The 22,168-nt window shown below is 51.9% G+C and overlaps 1 protein-coding gene across 1 annotated transcript in view; it reads right to left on the bottom strand.

Annotated features, from left to right (window-relative positions):
* Nucleotides 1–1,079: 1,079 nt before the first annotated feature.
* The window catches only part of LOC130868961 (IgGFc-binding protein-like), a 32,207-nt gene continuing 11,118 nt past the window's right edge, over nt 1,080–22,168 (bottom strand). The window contains exons 6-19 of the mRNA XM_057761040.1: nt 20,901–21,493; nt 17,381–17,966; nt 17,075–17,274; nt 14,060–14,201; nt 12,492–12,829; nt 11,667–12,240; nt 10,751–11,367; nt 9,874–10,411; nt 8,343–8,911; nt 7,101–7,674; nt 5,779–5,978; nt 2,987–3,361; nt 1,184–1,455; nt 1,080–1,089 (exon numbers count right to left, since the gene is read on the bottom strand). Coding sequence (XP_057617023.1) covers nt 1,080–1,089; nt 1,184–1,455; nt 2,987–3,361; nt 5,779–5,978; nt 7,101–7,674; nt 8,343–8,911; nt 9,874–10,411; nt 10,751–11,367; nt 11,667–12,240; nt 12,492–12,829; nt 14,060–14,201; nt 17,075–17,274; nt 17,381–17,966; nt 20,901–21,493 — 5,588 coding nt within the window. The remainder of the gene's footprint in view (nt 1,090–1,183; nt 1,456–2,986; nt 3,362–5,778; nt 5,979–7,100; nt 7,675–8,342; nt 8,912–9,873; nt 10,412–10,750; nt 11,368–11,666; nt 12,241–12,491; nt 12,830–14,059; nt 14,202–17,074; nt 17,275–17,380; nt 17,967–20,900; nt 21,494–22,168) is intronic.

The following is a 22,168-nucleotide window of genomic DNA, read 5'->3' as shown; positions in this document are numbered from 1 at the left end:
ATAATCTTTTTCCTATAAGTCGCCTTTGCTCATGGTGTTTTATCGTAGTGTGATGTTTTGAAAGAAAATGGCCCCCAAAGGGAGTGGCACTATTAGGAGGTGTGGCCTTGTTGGAAGAATTGTGGTCTTGTTGGAGGAAGTGTGTCACTGTGGGGACGGGCTTTGAGGCTTCCTAGCCTCAGAATACCACACAATGTGACTGTCAGTTGTCTTCCTCATGCCTGCAAGATGTAGGACACTCAGCTATTTCTCCAGCATCATGTCTGCCTGCATGCTGCCATGCTCCTCGCCATGATGGACTGAACCCCTGAGCTGTAAGCGAGCCACCACAATGAGATGTTATCCTTTCTAAGAGTTGCAGTAGTCCCGGTGTCTCTTCATGGCAGTAGGACCCCTAACCACGACCCACAGCAACTGTGGAGTAACTGGTTCATTTCCCTAGCATCAGCTCTGTTCATTTGCCTTGTTGACTGAACTCAGGAACTAAATCCTCACTCCAACTTTAAGAAAATCCTAGCCTTCGTTCTATTTCTTTTTACAGGTGATGGGACCAAGTCAGGGAGGAAGCAGGCAACTCACCAGGCTTGTCAATGGTAAAGCCAGAATCTGTCTCCCTCCCTCCCTCCCTCCTTCCCTCCCTCCTTCCCTCCCTCTCTCTCTCCCTACGTCCCCCCACCCTCCACCTCTTCCCCCATCCTGTCCTCCATCATTTCACCATCCACTCCTCTAGTCCCCTGTCTCTATGACTCCCGATCTCCCCAGTGCTTCCCCACTCTGGCCATCTGCTCCTTCACCTGCCGTGCCCCACACGTGAGCCCCCGTCCTCTCCTAGTAGACACCCGTCATAGATGCCATCATCATCCATGTCTCCCACTGTGGGGAGGAGGCTGGGGAGACAGCAGGAGGCAGACACACTGGCACATAGCCTGGGTCAAGACATTTACTCAATGCTTTCAGATATGGCCTCAGTGGCTCAGCAAGGGGGAGGGACAGGGAAGGAAGGGACACAGGGCATCCTTCAATCACTGTAGCTTCTGGAAGATGAAGCTCTTGAAGTGTCCATTGCCAGTGCTGACTGATCAGCGGGAACTGCAAGAGACAGACACTTGGCACTTCATGCTGCAGACTAAGTACCTACCCATACTACCCCCTCCCCCGGTCCCCTTCCATTCTCCATCCTCACCATGAGGAGAAGTCCTGTGCTCTCCACTTCTCCATCGGTATCTTCCCCTGAGATTTACGCACATCATTATTCTGATACCCATCGAAGTTTCCACAGGCCCCACACAGCAAGGCCGCATGGTCATCACCGACCATCACATCCAGATGCCCATCTGTTCCAAGCCGGACCTGGACCCCTGCCTTCTGGCGAACGAGCATGGAGCCATAGGACAGCCTCCTCACAGACACAGATGTTAAGACGCTAGCTGGGAGATCCACTCGGAGACCGTTAACCTGGTGTGGGGGAGGGGAAATGGAGAAGTGAGACCTGAGTGACAGAAGAGCTGAGGGACCACCACGCTGGTGTCCTCATCACAGTAATGATTCAAGCAAAGGGATGGGCAGGCGCGGGAAGGGACAGGGCCTGGAGAGGAGCGGTACATGAGGGATGCACAGGTGGGAAGACAGCTGGAGCTGTGTCCACACACGCTCACTGTGCAAGCTTAACCCCACTGCAATGTGACTCAACTTGACTTACTAGTGCTTTCAGAATCTCTGGGTTAATATTTGCCAGTGGACAGAAGACTGGATCAATGGATCCTCCCCAGATACCGAAGTTGGGGAAGAGCTCCTTGGATCACACAGATAAGTAAGCAACTGAGCAAACCTGGGGTCTCTGCAAGCTCTAGTTTTCAGAATGAAATAATGATTCAGCATGTCCTGGTTGATGCCTCTTCCCCATGCACCGTTTCCTAGCGTCCTCTCATTGTAACCATTCTCGGCTATCGGTACAACCATGTGCTGAGCTCTTAGAGGGATCTTGGCTATCGGTACAACCATGTGCTGAGCTCTTAGAGGGATCTTGGCTATCGGTACAACCATGTGCTGAGCTCCTAGAGGGATCTCGGCTATCGGCACAACCATGTGCTGAGCTCTTAGAGGGGATCTCGGTACAACTATGTGCTGAGCTGTTAGAGGGGATCTCGGCTATAGGCACAACCATGTGCTGAGCTCCTAGAGGGGATCTCGGAACAACCATATATTGGGTTCCTAGAGGGGATCGCAGAACCTAGAAATTGACTTGGGGAATCCCAATACTTCCTGTGATGCCAGCTTGGCAAATCATAACATTCCACCCCCAGTACAAGAAGTGGGCAGGCAGTCCAGGCTAGTTCAGTGAGATGCAGTCCTGGGCTTGTGCTGGATCAGTTTCTGCCCAGTTTTGGTGAGGCAGGTGGCACTTCCTTCATGAAACCAAAACTCTCTAGGAATGAAGTTGTAAGCCAGGCGTAGGGACACTCTTCTTTAATCCCAGCACTAAGGAGGTAGACCTGGGTGGACCTCTGTGAGTTCAAGGCCAATCTGATCTACAGAGTGATTTCCAGTACAGCCAAGGCTACACAGATACATACATCTGGTCTCAAGAAATTAAAAAAATAGACATTGACTTCAGGGACAAGTCTGAAGCCTAGAGGTGTGAACTGACAGGGTAGCTGGGGTGTCTGGGACCGTCTCTGGTTTCCCAGATATGGACCCAGTCCATTTGTTTCCCCTAGGGCAGTTTGTGTTTGTTTCCTGCCACTGGTAACCAGCGGAGGCTTGATTAAGACCAACAACAAAGCTATGCTGTTACTTAGTGTAAGAACTCAGGGCAAGGAGAGGGGCCCAGGCTGACCTCTAGAGACAGGTATAAATCCAGAAAAAAATGCAGAGACCTAGATGAGGGAAACATCACAAAACCACTGGATAGCCAGGATGTAGGATACCGTGATAGGAAGAAGGAAAGTCCAGGGAAGATGTCTGTGCCCTCTGTGCCCAGGCTTACCCACACGCCATTGCTTCGGGTCACAGTCACAAGTCCATCCTGGAAGAAGATGTGGACTTTGTCCACGACCTTGTCATTGCCCTGGACATCAGCAACCACACGGTACCAGGGCACAGTCTTCTTGAGTCCAGGGCAGCGAGAAGAAAGCTCATAGACACCAGGGGAGCTGATGGTATTGTGAACCCCATCGAAGGTGATAAGGTTGCCTTTCACAGAGAGGGAGCAAAGACCTTTGGCTGGCCAGCAGTTCCGGACTCCTGCACGTATCTCACAGACTTGGCCAGGTGAGCAGCCAGTTGGATAGCATGTCAGGCCAGTGCTTGGGGAGCAGAAGCAGTGTTCGCTGCAGTCTGAGGTCATCAGTGAAGAGTTCACCTGTGCACAGAAAGGAGTGGGTGGTGTGCATTCACACAGGGAGCCTGTGGAAGCTCCCAGTGAGAGACAGTGTGTGTCCTCTCCCCAATGGTAAGCTCAGTGATTTGTCAATAAAACCGCAGAGGCCAGCCTGTGACAAGCTCATGTTTTGACTCAAGAGCCTTGACAGTGTACCCCATCACTCACCTGTCTCAGATTATGCCGTTACTATGAGAACAAGCCTGGGCTAGTCCGTTGGAGGATGAATCACCGTTTGGTACAGACAATGATTCCAGCCTAGGCCACTTGCCATGGTTGGAACATGGCTTGTTCCCCTGAACCATGCAGGACTTCAGTCCTCAAAGTTTTGTATTAATGGTGTGAAGAGATTGGAGACTTCATCCAACTATGGAGTTAAAAGACAGGACTCTGGGTAGGTTGGGAAAGCATGAATAATCCTAGATGCTCTTGAAAAACTAGTATTAGCCTATGGCAGATGTCATTGTAACTGGAAGGGAATCTAGGGCAGAATGACTATTCGTGAGGCACGCAACCACCTGGAAATAAGAAAAGCAGGGGTGAAGTGTGTCACAAGCAGATCCAGCCACAAGGAGGCTGGGTAAGTTTGATTTATCCAATTAGTAGGAAATGTTCTTTTCAAATGAATATAAACAGTAGTTATTTTAGGGGAAAAATGACTAGGGCTGAGCGTTGTGGCGCACACCTTTAATCCCAGCACTCAGGGCTGTGAGTTTGAAAGCAGCCTGGTCTGCAGAGCGAGCTCCAGGACATTCAAGACTATGTAATCAGACCATGTCTCAAAAACAAAAATTCTTTTTCTTTGTTTCTGGTTTGCCAGAAGTTTGGCTGTGCAGATTCAAGCTCAGAGACCAGAGAGACAAGGCCATAAGGACGATATACATGGCTAAGTTTTGTAAAGAAAGAACCCATCCTCCCTGGCGAGGCTGAATGAGAAGGGAAGGGCCAAAGTACTCAGGATGAAGTGATGAGTGTCTCACTAGAGTCCTTGCCTCTAAGTCAGAAACAGGAGATGTGTGGCCTTGGGAAGCTGGCCGCATTAGTAGAGTCTCTAGGATGGCATATCCAAGACAGAGGTCTTATGACTCTTTACGGAGAGAGACTACATGTTGACGGGGACATGCAGCTGCTTCCATAATGACAACATACAGCCGGGGGCCTCCCCAGAGCCTGCGCCATGCACCTTGGTCTTCCAGTCTCCAAAGCTGCAAGTCACACAAACCTCCGTTATCCACAAAGCAGTCCTCCCTAGGCATTGGTTTACAGTGGCAAAAGGCCAGTGGCCTACAACAGCATCTTCTTCTGTCTTGTTAGCTGACAGATAACTCAGGACTGGAGGACTCCTACCTCAAACTGCAGTGACAGGACTAGACACACAAAAGAGGTCATTGTTTTTAATCTATTCATTTTGTAGTGATATAGTAACTAATTGCATGAAGATATTTACCACTATAGAAAAAAAACTAACTGGAGGAGAAAGGTAGGTGCTGGGGACATCTCCGAGTCTCCGGAGTCCACGGCAAGGCAGTGCCTCTCCCTGAACTGGGATCTCTTTTCTGATCATCTTATCCTGATTTTTCCCCCAGACCCAAGACCCTTGACCCCCTTGCCCTGAGCTCCATCCTCAGGCCTCAGTCTTGCCATTCCTTCCCTGGAGAGCTCATCAGATGTTAAGGATAGAAAACGGTGTCTGTTTCCTCAGGGGCCCTGGGTCAGAGAGGGCAATGATTACAGACGGTGGGAATGAAGTAACCGGTGAAATCTGGACGGAGTCAGTGATAATGATATCGAATAACCGGGGATTTCCCGGATTTGATCTATTATCTGTCACATAATCGATTTCCTTCTTCTCACAGCGCCCACACTTAATGACCCTGGGGTACAGGAGCCGCTGTGTTTACAAGAGAGTGGTTAGCAGGAACTAACAGGCACACACTCCCGAAGAGCAGACGGCAGAGCAGGCAGGGCATCAGTGGGTGAGCCTCAGGAAAGGGCACCCCCACACACGTTTACACTCGTTCTAAAGCTTAATTATTTAAAAGAACAAAAATTTGAGAAAAAAAAACAAAAAATGTTGAAAACTTGGCAAGAAAAACCTCAGTGTAGTTATCACAGCAGAGGCATCCCCCTGGGTCCAGGAGCCCCCGAGGTACTGGATTGGAGGATGCTGAAGCCATTCTGTACAATGGTGTAGTGTTTGCATGTAACATACCATGTCCTACTATACACCTTAAACCATGCAATGCTCCATAAACAGTGGGGTACTGACTAGGAGGGGACACTTGTCACACAGCTGGGGACAGGCGGTGGTCCCCCATGACCCCATCCTTGAGCAGAAACCCAGAGCACAGTAACTCTGATTGTCCCTCCAGCTTCTCCTGCTTGGAGTCTCTGCTCACCGGCATATAGTGGCCATTGTAGGTGCAGCCGCAGTGTTGGGCCGGAATGCACACACCCTGGGAGAGCAGAAAGTGATCGTCACACTCACATCCTTCAAAGCACTGAGTGGTGCATTGAGTGAGGCCGGCGAGAGCAGCACAGGAATCCTGGCAGGAACGTGTGCAGACAGAGTAGTGGCTGTGGGCAGGACACCGGAGAGCTGTAGGGAGAGGAGGCAAAGGGGGTCACATCTGCTGCAGAACACTGACTAACTTGACTTACTGAGCTCCCAGCCCTGGCCAGGATAGTGCTGAAGATGCGAATGCTGAAGGCAGTCCCCAGTGCTGTCTTACAAAGCTCACATCCAGGTTTGCAGACAGCAACAGATCAGGTAGGGGGTTTGTGAAGGTGAGAAATCTGGGACAGTCAGGCCTGGAAAACTGAAATGGCTGGGGTAGGATGGGAAGGCATGGAGGAAGGTAGGGAGTTGACTAGATGGCATCAGGAGGCTTGGGCTAGTCAGGGTGAAATGGGGTGGGGCTCTGACAGTGTGGAGTTGGTGTTGGGGGGCAGGCAGAGTATCGAGTTGAGATAGAAGGTGTAAGCAAAGGATTGGGATGGCACAAGAATGGGTTTGAGAATGGGGCAAGAGAAAGACACAGAGATATCAAAAATAAGGCACCAGGCTCTGACTAAGTGTGGCAGGTGGCCACTGGGGCAGGAGAGAAGGATCAGGCTTCGGGTGAAGTCTGACTTCAGCTGGAAACGCAGCAGATGACCAGAGCACAGGGTGCACGGCGCTAGCCTCCTGTTTTAGTTAGAGAGAGTGCCCACAGTCAAAGCCCGACTGATTCAGTGCTGTTAGATAGCGCCCGGGCACTAGGTCCTGCCTAGAAAACTGAAGGAGAAACTGCTCTTCGCTGGAGCACCGGGGACCATTGCTTTGGCATGGGGCATCTGAGGGGACCTGCTCCTACCTTGTAATTTGGAAAGAAGTGTATTGTTTTAGATTGGGGACCCATTGCCTGTGGCCTTGAACACTGAACACATGAGAGGCTACTTGGTCTGAGGGAGGGGTCAGTGAGTCACAGCTCAGGACTCTTGTGGGCTCTCAATCCATCCAACTCCCTTCCAGGTCACTGCAGGAAGCTGAGAACAGCCCTGGGAAGAGGTGGGTGTGAGGTCTGGGGAGAGTGGACTCTTGACTAGAGTCTGAGACCCCGGGTCAGAAGTAGAGTGGAAAGCCACAGAGGATGCTGGGGGAGGGCTGGAGGAGGCCCTGTCACAGGCAGGGATTTCTCCATAGCCCAGAAGTTTCCAAGAGGGGTCCCCAGACACTCACGGCAGAAGTCTTTTGTCCTCCAGGGCTGCACGGTTGCACCAACTGCCTGACAGGCTGCGGTATAGGCTGCCAGGCTTTGACAGAGGTATGTTTTGCTGCCCTTATGGGCACACAGGTCAAATACACATTGGCGGAAGTATTCCAAGGGACTCAGAACCTGGTGGCAGGCCACGAAGGGGCCTTGGGAGTCCTGCATCTTCCCACAGGCTTCGTTTTTCTCATGCGCTTCTCTCTCCTTGGCCGAGCACACAGGACAGCCTTGGGCCCCACAGCCCTCACCACAGCCCAGGGGGGAGCCAGGAGCTCGCCAGGCAGCTCCAAAGGCCTCAGCACTGGGGGCTAAGGCTCCACTTGGCAATGCAAAGTCGTCACTCCGGTTCCCATTGAAGTTCCCAGAGAGGCCACAGATACGTCCACGGAAGGGACTAGGGATGGACATGAGGACATGGCTATCACCATCGAAGAGAACCTTCAGCCCTCTCTTTGTCTGAAAGAACATGTTTCGGCTTTCAACAGTTATAAACATGGAGCCCACAACCACGGGCAGGCTCACAGCTTCACCATCCACAGTCACCTGGGTGGAAAGGTCAGTCAGGTTAGAGGTCAGAGCATGCCTCTTTAAGGAAGGCCCTTATTGTTCTGCCATAGAACTTCGTCTTTCTCAGACCCTCATGGCAGAGCTAGGGACTTTTTAGAGTGGAGCGAGGTCAATCCAGGCTCCCACGGTAGGAATGTCTCCAGTAGGTTACAGGTTGGGACCCTCACCTACACCTGGTTCTGTGGTGATCTCAGGATTCTTTTACTGGGATTTTTTTTTTTAAATATTTATTTATTATGTATACAACATTCTGCCTCCATGTATGCTGACACACCAGAAGAGGGCGCCAGATCTCATTACAGATGGCTGTGAGCCACCATGTGGTTGCTGGGAATTGAACTCACGACCTGTGGAAGAGCAGGCAGTACTCTTAACCACTGAGCCATTTTGTTTGTTTTTTGAGACCAGGTTTCTCCATAGCTTTGGAGCTTTCCTGGAACTAGCTCCTGTAGACCAGGCTGGCCTCAAACTCACAGAGATCCACCTGCCTCTGCCTCTGAGTGCTGGGATTAAAGGCGTGCGCCACCACCGCCCAGCCTGCTCTCAGGACTCTTTAGGTTGTCAGTGTCCCCTGAGACCTTCCAATGTAGGGGCCTGACTCCAGATGACCCTATCAGAACATGAACAGGTTTGTGTCTACTCACCCGTGGCCCTTGAGCCAGGACCACAACATGGCCTGCCACAATAACCACCACTCGCTGGGGTTCACCTGCCAAGTTCTTCTCAAGCACAATGGAGAACTCCTCATCTCCAGGTTTCGGGTGGCAGACTTGTGCCAAGATGTAGTAGCAGGAGCCATGAAGGTCATACACCAGTCCGTCGGGCGTGGCATAATGAATGCCATTAAGAACCACCATTAGTTTAGAGCTTCTGGGATGGCAGGCACGGACGCCATCCACTAACCGGCACTCCTCATGGATACCACAGGATTCTATCTGGCAGGTGACCTGCCCGTCTGACTTACACACACAGAGCCACTCGCACTCAGGGCCTGGGTAGAATGTGGCACCCAGCTGGTAGTAGCGTCCATTGTAGAGACAGCCACACTGGCCCACGGGCACACAGGTGTCACCACTGAGCACAAAGCCAGAGTCACAGGCACAGCCCTCCCGGCAGGTGGTTTCACAACCCTTGGGGGCCGAGAGGCTTGGGCAGCTCACAGGGCAGGAGTCACCACAGAGCTGGTAGTGACTGTTGGCAGGACACTGGAGGGCTGTGGGGACAGAGCAAGGGAGAATCAGGCAGAGGCAGTGGTGGCAGCAGAAGGGCTAGTGTGTAAGAGCCCGCCTGAGACAAGCCAGTGCCCCTGGATTGCTATGGGACGTAACGTAGGACATATGACAGGGGCACTGATTTGGGAGCTCAGGTGTGGGGGTGTGACCTCGTCTCTCTGAGGAGGGTGTGCCATCCTGACATCTAAGGCAAATGCCATCTAAGGCAAGGGACTGTCTGGGGGATGCAACCACATGCATCTGACCAGAACAGACCAGAACCGACCACGGCTGCATCGAGGTGCATGACTAGGGACCCATGTGTGTGGGAGACTAGTCACCCTGACTGAAGAGAAGGAAGATGGTGCCGACATGACTGGAGCACCCGTTGGTCTCTCAGACATCCTCTGTCTCAGGGTGCGACCCTGCCAGTGTGTATGTGATTGGGTGCCATTGACAGGGTGCCCCTTACTCAGCAGATCTGCCTGAATGTGCTGCCCCCCATCTCCTGACTCAGTCTTTTGGATCTGCCCAGGACAGGTCCTGATTCCAGCTGAGGGGTCTGACATCTGACCCGTGTGTGGCAGGCAGTGTAGGGTCTCACTGGGCTCTCTGACTACTCTTGTGTGTGTGACAGTGGTCCAGGGGCTTCTGACTGGGCATAACTCCCTTGGCCTCTGATAGGGGCTCCTTGGTGAGTAACTGTCACTGGTCATATCCAAGTCCACTAGCAAAATGTGCCTTCCAGAGTGGTCTGCACCCAGGCTGTGTGACTCGAGTGTGTAGCTGGGTCCTTCCCTACCCCACTGGTGGTTTTCAGTATCAGTGCCAGGATGTATCTCTGACAGGAGGTGGTGGGGCTGGGCCTTGAGCTTCACTGGAGCAACAGGGCTCTTGTCTTAGAGCCCCTGGAAAGAGTTGGGGGAGACCCTGTCTGTGTGGAGCTGCAAGGGTCAGTACTCACGACAGAAGTCTGGCTTTCTCCACTCTCCAAGTTGGGCCCCAGCATCCTGACAAGCTGCTACATAGGTGGCCACAGCAGGACAGAGACCTCCTCGATGGCCCTGAACTTGACAGGCATCCAGCAAGCAAGCCTCGAAGTACTGGGTGGGTGGCACGAGGCTGTGGCAGGGTGCTAGTGGACCTGCGGGGTCTGAGATGATGCCGCAGGCGTTGGGGCCACCGAAGGGTTTCCGTTGCTCAGGTGTGCAGGGTTTTGGGCACTGCTCCTTCATGCACTGGTCGCAGCCTGGGGCTCCGCCCACCTTCCAGTGCTCAGGTTTCCCCACTGCTGTCTCATCGTCATTGGGATTTTTGTTGTAGTTCCCGCATAGGCCACAGAGGGCGCCTGCATAGGCTGCAGGCACATGCAGGCGCAGGAAATTGTCTTCAAAAGCCAGGGAGAGCCCCCAGGTGGTGTTTACCACCAAGCCTGTGCCGCTCATGTGAACAAGCAGTCCTGAGTCCAGCTGGAAAGGCAGCATTATCAGCTCTCCATCCACCTGCGGATGTGGGAGGGCGGCGTGAATTGAGTGCTGTCTATACAGGCTCCAATCCAGCCTACACCATTCAGTATTAGTGATCTTAAGCATATGATTGCTGGTTATCAATAGTAAAGACACAAGAAACATTTGTTCTCTGTGCTACCATGAAGCAGGTACTTTCAACACTCCTCCCTACAGAGGAATAATGGAAGGCTGAGTCTGGGGAAGCCATTGCTTCTAGCTGTTCTGGTCTCACAGTGTAGGCTGAACCCAGCATCATGGTCCTGCCAAGCTGGGAATGGTCTATCCCTCATCTCTCCTGTCCAGCAGAGGCTTCGTGTCCCACAGCCCACTCACCTGTACGTGCCTTGGCCAGCGGGCACTAAGGGTCAGGCTGAGGCTGTAGATATTCAGAGTGACACTGCGTGTGTAGCTGACCGCCTGACTGCCCCTGTGCTCATTGACCACAGTGACACTGAAGTATTCAGTCCCTGCGGGTGGTGCATGGCAGGGTGCACTCAGCAGGTACTCGCAGGTGCCTTGGAAGTCAAACCGGTGCCCATCGAGGGTGATGTAATGGGGATCGCCCAAGACTATGCACTCAGCTATGCTTGTGGGTTGGCAGCTGAGCTGGCCAGAGGGCAACAAGGCACACTTCTCATCTGGCCTGCAGCTGGCAGACGTGCAATTCAGGGATTCACTTCCAGGTCCACAGCGACACCTCTCAGAGCAGCTGGCATCAGTCCAAAACTCGGTGCCCGCTTCATGGTATGTGCCATTGACCCAGCAGCCACAGCCACTGTCCAGGGGAACGCACTGCCCAGCACTCAGCACGAAGCCCTGGTCACACTGGCACCCCTCCACACAGGGCCCGTCACATGCAGCTGGGGTTGTGTGGCGTGCAGGGGGCGGGCAGCTGGCTGGGCAGGGTGGGCCACAGAGCTCGTAGTGGCTGTTGTCAGGGCAGGACATCTCTGTGGGTGGATGAAGGGCGGGAGAGAAATGAAGAATGGTGTTGGGGTGGCCTCTGGGCATGGAGTGGCAAGAGTCATCAGCAGAGACAGAAGGGGACGGGGAGACTACCAGATCCAGTGACGCAGTCGGGGAGGGAAGCTGAGACAAAGTAGAGCAGATGACGTGAGAGACAGACAGAGATGATGAACTGGGGACACACAGAGACAGCCAGGAGACAGCGACAAACAGAAGCCAGCAGAAAGACCCAAAGGGTGGGAGTGGAGCCAGCCCAGCCCTTGCCCTGGTCCCCACCACTCACCACAGCCAGCCTGAGTCCTCCAGTCTGTGATTTGGATGCCAGCAGCCTGGCAGGCAGCAGCATAGGCAGCCAGGGACTGGCATAAAATGTCTTTGACTTGACCACCCATGCAGACATCCAGCACGCAGCCCTTGAAGAAGTTCTCAGGAGGCACATGGGCATGGCAGCTGGTGAAGGGGCCCACTGTGTCAGGGGCCAGAGGTCCACAGTAGCCAGGACCCTCATACTCCTCCACTCGGTCCTCTGGACACACTGGACAGGAACCCTGACATTCATTCCAGCAAAGAGGGTCCCACCCTGGAATCTGCCAGCTGCCACCCCAGGTGGGTATCGAGGGTGCCGTTGTGCCGTTAGGGAAGACTTGGTCATTTTGGGGGTTTTTGTCCATGTTTCCACAGAGCCCACACACTGCACCATAATAGCTACTTGACAGTACAACCTCCACCCTCCAGTTCCAGTCATAGATGACTTGAAGCCCGAAGTCTGTCACCAGCATAGCCTTGGAGCCCCCGTGAACCACTGAAATCCGTCCACCAGCCAGGTAGACAGGCAAGGCCGTCAGAACTCCATTCACCTGGAGAGAGAGGGAGACCAGAGGGGTCAAGGGAGCGGTGTGTGTGGATGGAGCTCTGCTGTCCCCATTCCTGTCCCCGTTCCTTCCCTCCTCCTGCCACGGGCTTCCTCCTGACTGACATGGTCACCACCAGGTCTTACCACTGACTCTCAGGTACGAGACTTGGCATCTGCATTTTCGACCTCTCGTTTGGTTGAGATTCCCACTCCAGGCTCCATCGGGAGCCTGAGCAGCCATCCTACTGAACGTACCTGGACTCTGCCAATCTCCTTCTTGTGGATGGCGATGCTGGTGTTGTAGGTAGTCACAGTGACCCTCTTCACATTGGACACAGCAGGGTTGCCCTGGCTCTCGTGCTTGGTGATGACCATGAAGGGAGTCAGCCCGCCAGTGCTGACCCCAGGACAGACACTCCCTGCCAGCAGGTAACTGCAGGTCCCGTGGAAGTTAGTGTTCAGGCCATCGAAGGAATGATAGTGAGGGTCTCCCCACGCCAGGCATTTGGCTTCATAATTGGGTATGCACACGCCCTTGCCACCTTTCTCTGTGCACGTTTCCTGTGACCGACAGTTAACCCCTTGGCACGGGTCTGTGGAAACAGGAGACATGTTCTTGAGTGGCTGCCCACCACAAGCATACCTGTTCCCAGAATCTAACTCAGAACGTGCCAGGGATATTGACTTTGAACGTTGCTATAGTGGAGACCAGATTTCCAGCAACTGAGTTGACACCTAAGTCCTAGGTCCTCCGGTTGCTGTGGAAGAAAACGTTAGAGAGATGGCTCTGCAGTCAAGAGCACTCGTTGCGTTTGCAGAAGACCTGGAATTGGTTCGTAGCATTCCGGAGGCTCACAGCCATCTGTAACTCCAGTCCCAGGGGACCGAACACTTCTACTCTAGTTCTTTGTTCTTCGGCTCAAGACCTCAGGTGTGGGATTTCCTGGCGAGATTTCTGGGTCTGGGGCCTCAACCTTTCACACTTGGACTCAGTCCCCAGCCTAAATCTCATGGCATGAGGTGTTAGCTGCATTCACAGGCGGTGGTGTGTTCTGTCTTAGGAATCTCATTACTTGGATACAGCGAGTGTCCATGTCCAAGGCTCCATGTTAGTGTCACTATATCCATGTCTCCACTTATGGGACATACATACACACTTAACAATTAGTTAGCTGAGCCTCGGGCCTTAGTCTGGGACTATGTACAGACTAAAACTGCTGCAAGCTTTGGTTTGGAGTCAGTAGACAACAGCTGGGAGAATGACAATGTGTATTTGTCTGCAGGGTCAACCAGCCTGCTTTGAATCTGCCCTGAAGTTTAAAGTTCTGTTCCTCAGTATTATATAATGTAAGCAGAATCATCCTCTAGATCACCCACAGCTATCTATGTGCCCTGTAAGTATAAAACACACCCCCAAAAGGCTTTGGGGAGGACCCCACAGCTGTTTGTATTAGGGAGGCATGGCAGTGGCACCTGAGAAAATTATGGAGTGAAAACAACCAGTCCTCCACAGTCAATAACCCCACAACTTTGCCTAGTGGAGCTCCCCAATTGGTCCACCTGTTAAACACCAGCTGTCATTGTTGTAGAGTCCCACTGTCCTGTGCAGACCACCACCATCAAAATCTTACCCTGAGGGTCCTGCAGCCTCAAATCCCTTAAGGTTCCTTGACACCCAGACTGGGTAACCTCTGCCCTTGGCTCCGAAGTCTGACAACTCAATCCACAGGTCTTTGTACCTCTCACCATGAAGTCATGTTCCCCTCAGCTCCCAGCCCTTGTCCTGTGTCCCCCCACACCAGCCCAGCTCCACTGTACAGCACCTTTGGTGACGCAGGTCAGGATGCCTCCGGAGGGCTCGCACACCTGTCCTGGATTGCAGCTGTGATTCTTGCACACCATGCCTTCTCCTGAATGGCACACACACTGCTGCTGGCAACTTTCAATGAGAACCGACTCCTCTGGCTGTGGGGACAGAGAGCATGCCATCAGTAACCAGAGGGGTGCGGACTCTGGCAAGCCCAGCGTTCTGGGCAAGGAGAGCACTGGGGTAACAAAGTGGCGACTCTGCAGCGTGGTCCGTTGTCAGTGAAGCGCAGGTGACGCGAGGCCCAGCTCATTCAGCTGCTCATTCGTGTAGTAGCCCATTCATTCCAAAATGGGCACTGTTTAGGTGAAGTAGAGTTAAACAGTCAATGAAAACAAAGCAAGCAGGCAGAGTGGTGTGTGCCATTATCTTATCACTAGGGAGGCTGAGGCAAGAGGATTGCTGAAAGTTTGAGACCAGTCTGGACTGCATAGTGAGTCACTGCATAGGGCCACATACCAAGGCCATCAAAACAAAACAGCAAAGGCTCTGGTGCAGACTGCTCATTCCAAACCCAAGACAAGATGACGTATGTCTTTATGTCCCGCTTTCCTCATCTGCAGGCTGTAGGTGTAACAGCACAGAGCGAGGACAATACGACAGAGTTCATATAATGCTTAAAGCACAGGTGAAAGCAGAGAGACACCTGCTCAGTAATCCAGGCTGCTTCATAAAAGGGTAACGGTGAAGCAAGACTGGGGAAAAGACAATTCTTGTTAAAGCTGAGTGATGCGCGGGGTACGGCGATAGATGTCACTATCTATGTGCTCGATGAGCACGGTGAAATGTTTCACTCTTCTCGCAACATTACGTTTGGTTTCATGATGAAAAGTGTCTGTGTGAGGTGTATATGTGCACAGGCCCAAGGGCAGTGCCACCCACGCACTAGCTTTCATTATTATTGTTCACGGGAAGAGAAGTACAGGGTGGGTGCTGCTCTCAGAATCTTCACAGTTCTAGGAACAAGGCAGTTTCAGCACACGCACAGACACATGCAAACACACAGACAAACACACATGTACAAAGGCACACACACAAACACCCCCACACACAGACGAACACACAAACACACATGAACACCCCCACACACAGACAAACATACACAAACACATACAGATACACACACAAATACCTCCCCACAGGCAGACACACAAACACCCCCCCACAGAGACAAACACACACATACACAGACAAAAACACATGATCACCCAAACACACACAAGCACATACAAACACATACACAAACACCCCCCACAGGCAGACACACACAAACATACACACCCACAAACACCCACATCCACAAGTTAAGGCAGCGCTTTATGTGGGGGAGTAGGAGGAGGAAGCACAGGGAACAAGCAGCTGCTGTAACATAAAATCTCCTCTCTGCTCATGGGACAGAGGAGAGGACACATCTCTCCTTGGGGCACTGGCAGCTGTCATAAACTGGGACTGGAGTAATGGCTCAGTAAGAGCACTGGCTGCTCTTCTGAAGGACTAGGGTTTGATTCCCAACATCTACACGGTGGCTCACAGCCATCTGGAATTCCTGTCCCAAAGGATCGGATACCCTCTTCTGGCTTCTTTGCTGACACCCGCCAGGAGCACACATGGTGCACAAACATGCAAGGAAACAGAATGCTTACATAACAACTAAAAATAAGTCTTAAAAACTATTATAATCTAAGATATTGGAGGATCAGGTAATCCGGTTCCCCGCTCGTCAGCTATTGGACTCTCTCTTGCTGTTGTAGCTTCCTTGAGCGGAAGGACTGACACTCAAACGAGCCACGTCAGCAGCTGTGGTTTTGAGCACTCCGTGGGTCTGTGGAGAGGGTTAGAGCTGGTTGTTCTGGCCCCTGAAGGTGCAGCTTTAGCCAAGACTTGGTTTTTACCAGCCCTTTCCCTATCACAGATCTTTGTGAACTCTCGGTGACCCTATACTCATTTCCAGACTGGGGGCAAAGTGCTTCCTCTGCTGGCCTGGTGGTGACTGTCACTGGCTGGTGCTGAAGAGGTGAAGCTGTGATTGGTGCAAACACCCCTGCGAGGCAGTGTGAGCATGCTGTTCAGCTCCTCTAGCAAATCAGCCGCAAGAGCTGGCAACACGAAGAAAGCAGCGAGACCGACGACAGAGTGCGGTGGTAGCAGAGGCAATGGAGTGGCCATGGCAGCCCAGCAAGCCTAGGTGTAAATGCTGCAAGCTTGACCACTGAAGGAGAGATCAGCCGAATTAGCGGAGGGCTGGACTGCAAAAGCAGCGGAGCGGCTGATTGACAGCTGAAGGATGGGAGATAACAGCTGCAGTGGGGATAGAGGGCGTGGCAGGATTAGGAAGGATGAAGGAAGAGTTCCAGAGAGCTTTGCATCCACGGAACTCCCATACCTCAGGCTTAGGGTGGGAGCACTGACCGCTGCCAAGGGCTAAGGAACCCTTTACCTTTTAGGCCTTTACCAGAACCGTGATACTTTAAAGCTAAAGGTCTTGTTATCCAAGCCAGAGCTGTGGCACAAGAGGCCGCCACCAGCTCTTGCCTGCTTGCTGCTCTCAAGCACCTTCAGAGACAAAGTGCCCAGGACCACCACTTGAGAAGCTTTTCCTTTCTTCCACACGATCTTTATCTCAGCAGAGCAGGACTCCACCAAGCTGACTGACAATGGGAGAGCCATCTTGGCCCAGGCATGGTACAAAAAGGTTAAGTCTTGACTTCAGGAGCCAGGAGAGAGTTTAAAACATCACGATTCATAGTGACGTTTGGAAAGGTCTTTACCACTGCCATGAGGAGGGTAGACCAGAAGGAGGAGAATTAAGGACGGGACGAAGACAAGGTATATCCAGTTAGAGTGAGGGGAGGGGACAGATGTGGGCAGAGAGATAGTCAGGAAGTTGGGTGGTGGGAAGGCTATAGCGCTGGTGGGTAGGGGTTGGTTCAGGAGGAAGTTCCAGGTTCTGTCTGGATGGCTGGGTTCCTACCTCATAGTAGACACCATCGTGATGGCAGCCACATTTCTCCATGGGCACACAGCCTGTGATGCTCTGCAGGTAGTCGGTGTCACATTCGCAGCCCTCGGAACACGTGTCCAGGCACTCTATCGGAGTGGTGATGGTTGAGCATCCCAGGGAGCAGGTGTCTGCGCAGATCTCATAGTGGCTGTGAGCGGGGCACTCCATTGCTGTGAGAAGGGGGCACTGATGAGGGCACCAGGGTGGGGGCTGGGGCTTTACCCCTTTAATTCCCCAAGTTTCCCCGTTCCCAGCCCTCGGTGTCCCATCACTCACCACAGAAGGTTTTGGTCCTCCACGGCTTGACGTGCCCTCCAGCTGCCTGGCAGGCACTCACATAGGCGTGAATGCTGCTGCAGAGAATGCTCAGGTTACCGCCACCCAGGCAGAGATCAAAGACACAGTCTTTCAAGGGATCCTGGGGGTCAATCAACTTGTGGCAGTCAGCCAGTGGCCCCGTGAGGTTGGTGAGCAGCCCGCAGAACTGGTTATCATGATATTTTTTCTCCATGTCTGGGGAACACTTTGGTTTGCAGTCCTGCCCCTGTTTGCAGGCAGGCTGGGGCCTGTAGGAAGAGCCTGGCACAGTCTTCTGCCAGGAGTTACCCAGATCACTGGGACTGACAGCCTGTGAGCCATCCGGCTTCTGGAAGTCATTCTTGGGGTCTTCATTGTAGTCCCCACACATGCCACACATGTGTTTATAGTAGTTATGGGGAATGGTGACATGCACATTGCTGTTGAGATCATAGGACACATGCAGGCCAAATCTGGTCTTGATGACCACATCTAAGCCATGTTGGAAGGCCTGAACACTGCCTTCATCCAGAATCACAGGCATCTTTGTGGTCACGCCATTCACCTGGAAAGTGGGGAATGCCAAGGTTCAGAGGGCATGCTTTGAGGCAGTCAGTCACTAAATATTCCTAGTCTGTGCCTAGACGTCCCTGTCTTGACACTGAAATCTGGAGTGACCCTATGTTTCTGGGCCTTAGCTTCCATATTTGTGAAATATGTATAATAAAAGTGTCTTATCCTAGCCAGGATCTTTAAATATGACCACAATTGGGGAAGGGTCTTTGTTGGTGTCATTAAATGTCCTGGGAGGTAGTGGAGTAGGACAGAGCCCACAGTGGGGGCGGCATGGGAAGACCCAGCAGTCGGGATGGAGGGTTGACTCTGTAAGCCTAGGGACATCCTAGAGCCACCAAAAGCTGAGGAGGAAAGAAAGCTCCTCCTCTGCAGCCTCTGGAGGGGGTGTGGCCTTGTTACCATCTCAACTTAAACATATGTGATATTTAAAAAGTTGTTAAGTTACATTTTCTTTAGGTATTTATTTGTGAGAGGGAGCACAGACATGGACATCGGAGGACAGGTTTTGAGAACCGGTTCTTTCCTTCCAGCACATGGGTCTCAGAGATTGAACTTAGGTTGTTAAGCTTGCTGGTCAGTGCCCTTACCCACGGAGTCGGCTCACCAGCCCAACGTGTTCCTTTAAGTCAGTAAGCTTGTGGCATTTTGTCACCGCAGCCACCAGGGCACTGCTACAGGTCTCAGAGGGGTGAGGGGACCCTTCCTTACCAGGTGACATGGTGACTGATAATACAGGGACCGAGCCTGGAGGCACACGCTGGTCTGAAGCTCAGCGCACCCTTTACCCCTCTGAGCCCTTGGGCAGGGATTCACCTGTGTTTCTGTTTCCTGTCTGTCTGGGGGATCGGGCGCTTTGTCTGCAGAGTGTCATCTAGGGAATCTGATACATAATGTGTGTGAAGGCTTGGGCTGTGGGCTGCACCCCAGTGAGCCCCTCCCGTGGCCGGGGCTGTGTTTGCAAGTGGACAGTCAAGGGCACTCAAAGTTGCTGCTGTCCCTGTGACTGGATGCAAAATCAGGCTCCATCCCTCACCTGAAGATCGCCTGAGGGCTCCGGCTCCAGCCAGGCCTGGAGGTGCACACCCGGTCACCACATATGTGCTCTTCCTCACACACACACCCTGCACACTGGGTTTACAGAGCTGTGAGGAGTCAGGGAGGGGGTAGGGGAAAGACATGCTCAGGCATGTCTAGAGTGTCCTGAAGACATCAACAGCCGTTCCTCCCTAGCAGGCTGCCCATGAATAAGGACAAGTCATTTAACGTCTGGGCTCAGTTTCTCCCTCTGCAGTGAGGGACAGTCGCAGGGATGCTAGGGTTTGGTGAGATGTGAATAATGGACGGAGACTGTCCCCATGTGTCTGGAGCTGCTTAGTTATCAGGTGCTAATCTGAGAGCTTGGGGCTCGTTAGGGAAGATGCTCCACTCTGTAGCCCATGTCCAGAGCATGCGACAGCTCTTGTACCTAGTGCTACCAGAACAATGCCTGTGTGCTGCATGTCAGCGGGGGACACTCCCATGTATCTCAAGTGTCAGTCTCCATGTAAGACCCAATGCTTCCAATTCAGAAAAGCAATGGGTATGGGACAGGATCCAGTATGCTGTTTCTTAGCAACACACGTCCTGTTCTTGCTACAGGATTTTAACAGTCATGGGACCTTGTCTTCCAAACAAATGTACCCAATCATGGTGCCTTCTACAGCTACAATCTTACGTTAAATTGATGGTGAGGGTGCCAGGTGCTTAGTAGCCAATGGGCCCTGGGGGCAGCATGCAAAATGGGTAGTTATTTTACTGTTGTTGTTATGATTGTTAAGAGATGATAGGGTCACAGATTGTCCTCTGTCCTTGAAACTTACTTATCTCTGAACTTTTCTATGCTGTGACTGTATCAAGTGCTCCTAATAGGTAGGAAACCAAGGAGGTGGCTAGGGCAGTGTTGGATAGAAATTTCCTGTGGATACATTTCATCCTTGAGGGAGGCTCAGGAGAACTCAGAAGTTCTAATGGAAAGCTCTATAAGACTAAGAACATAATAAGGACTAGCAACTCACAAGTCACAGGAAGGTCCTAAACTTAGATTCACAAGGTCTCTCTTCCCCAAGGTTCTATAAGCAGCAGGGGCTGCTTGGCTTGGAGACTCTCCCACTTGCAGAACTAACTAAAGATGGTACAGAAAGCTCCAGTTTTCAGCTTTCCTCAGTCATCACCTGTGCTTGAGTGGACTTTTGTTTTCCCAGCTTCCTTTTGGTTGTTCATGCTCCTTGAGTTTATATTCCTTTATATAATCCAATAAACTCTTGGTTCACCACATTAAACTTGGGTGGTATTTTTACTTTGGTGTGTCCTTGGTTCCATCTAGGAGTGAGCAGTGTGTGTGTGTGTGTGTGTGTGTGTGTGTGTATTAGGGAATCAACTGTGTCCACCCAAGAGTAAACATCTTTGATCTTGATGGCCCCTCTCTCTGCAGCAATACACTGCCCTCCTCACGATCACTATGAGCTGTATAACAAGGCTGTCCATTGACCAGTGGAGACCTGCTGGTGCCTGGAGGCTGTGGCTCAGAATGCCACAAGGCCTGTATCTGATGCAGTGAGTAGTGTGTATATCTGTGTGTCCCCAGACATAGTGTCATACAACAGGCAGGACCAGGGATGGTGTGAGCACACTGTAGATGAGGAGAGGGTCAGTTAAGGATGGAGCAGAAGGAGAGACAAAGCCACATGGCGAAAGGCTCCAGGCCCCTGAGGCCTCCTTACTCTAGGTTTTCTATCAGTATTTCTTCTTGTTGAGGTCATACTTTCTCCAATACTCTCTTGGGCCTCTTAACACCCCCTCTGGGACTGAGCACCATCTAATGCCGTACCTCACACATCAGCCCTCAAGACCCATATCTCCTCTAGGGCCCCACTTCCTCTCTCACCTTGACCTTCCATTGATTCTGCTCCAGCTGCAGGGTGTAGTTGGCCACCTGGACGGTGATCATTTTGGTCACAGTGACTTGCTCGTTGCCCCAGACCGCATTCTCCTGCAGTACTGTGAATGGTTGCAGGCCGGGCCGGGTCCAGCAGGTTTGAGCCAGCACATACACAGAGGTACCCATAAAGTCAAAGTGGCGGCCATCGAAGGTAGTGTAATGGATAGATCCTGACACCCGGCAGGTGGCCGAGTCCACAGCCACACACCTGAGGATGCCATAAGACACCTTACAGATCTCCTGTGGGCTGCAATATGAGGCCTGACAGGACACCAGGCCCCCCTCATGACAGTGGCAAATGGAATTGCATTCAGGTCCAGGATAGAAGTCATCTCCCACATGGTGGTAAACACCCTGGTATAGGCACCCGCAGGAGGACAGCGGTATACAAGTCTCACCACTAAGGACAAAGCCTTCATCACAGACACAGGCCTCGTGGCAGTCTGTGCCACAGCCTCCCGGCACCGGCAAGTCTCCACAGGTCAATGGACAGCCTCGTTGACACAGCTCATAGTGACTGTGAGGAGGGCAGTTCATTGCTGCAGAGAGAGGGGCCATCAAGATCAAAGATTTTACTCTTGGGTGGATACAGTTCACTCCCCAATATATACACACACATACACACACATGCACACGCACACAAGTAGCCCTATTTCTAGAAACCACCATGTTCAGTAGGTCAAGGGAACACCCACTTTTCATGATAGTTTCTGAGCCTCAGAAATAAGATTCAGTTCTGATGTAATAGTGGGTTGTGGTCAATCTGTAGTATCTTAAATGATACTGCTAACACTGGGCATAAATGCTAATATATTCCACATATTTTAAATAAGTTTATGCATGCGTGTATAACAATCTATGCAGTATGTGTGTAGGTTTAGCATTAGTGTCTTCATTTTACACTAAGAAAAGATTAGGTTAGTAAATTCAAATGTTAAGTGCTACTTAGTAATTAAAGATAACTACTTATACTATGGTGAAAGCATTTCATATTACAACAAACAAACGTGAGTCTGGAGAGATGACTCAGCTGTTAAGAGCACTTGCTGTTCTTGCGAGGGAACCTGGGTTTGGCTCACAACATGCATATAGTGGTTCACAAGGCTCTCTTAGTTCAGTCCCAGGGGATCAGATGCCCTCTTCTGACCTCCTTGGGCACTGTATACCCCTCAGTGCATAGACATATATGTGGGCAAAACACGCACACAAATAAA

This window comes from Chionomys nivalis, chromosome 2 (assembly GCF_950005125.1).
Source record: "Chionomys nivalis chromosome 2, mChiNiv1.1, whole genome shotgun sequence".
NCBI lineage: Eukaryota > Metazoa > Chordata > Mammalia > Rodentia > Cricetidae > Chionomys > Chionomys nivalis.
This window is presented reverse-complemented; position numbering and strand designations above follow the sequence as displayed.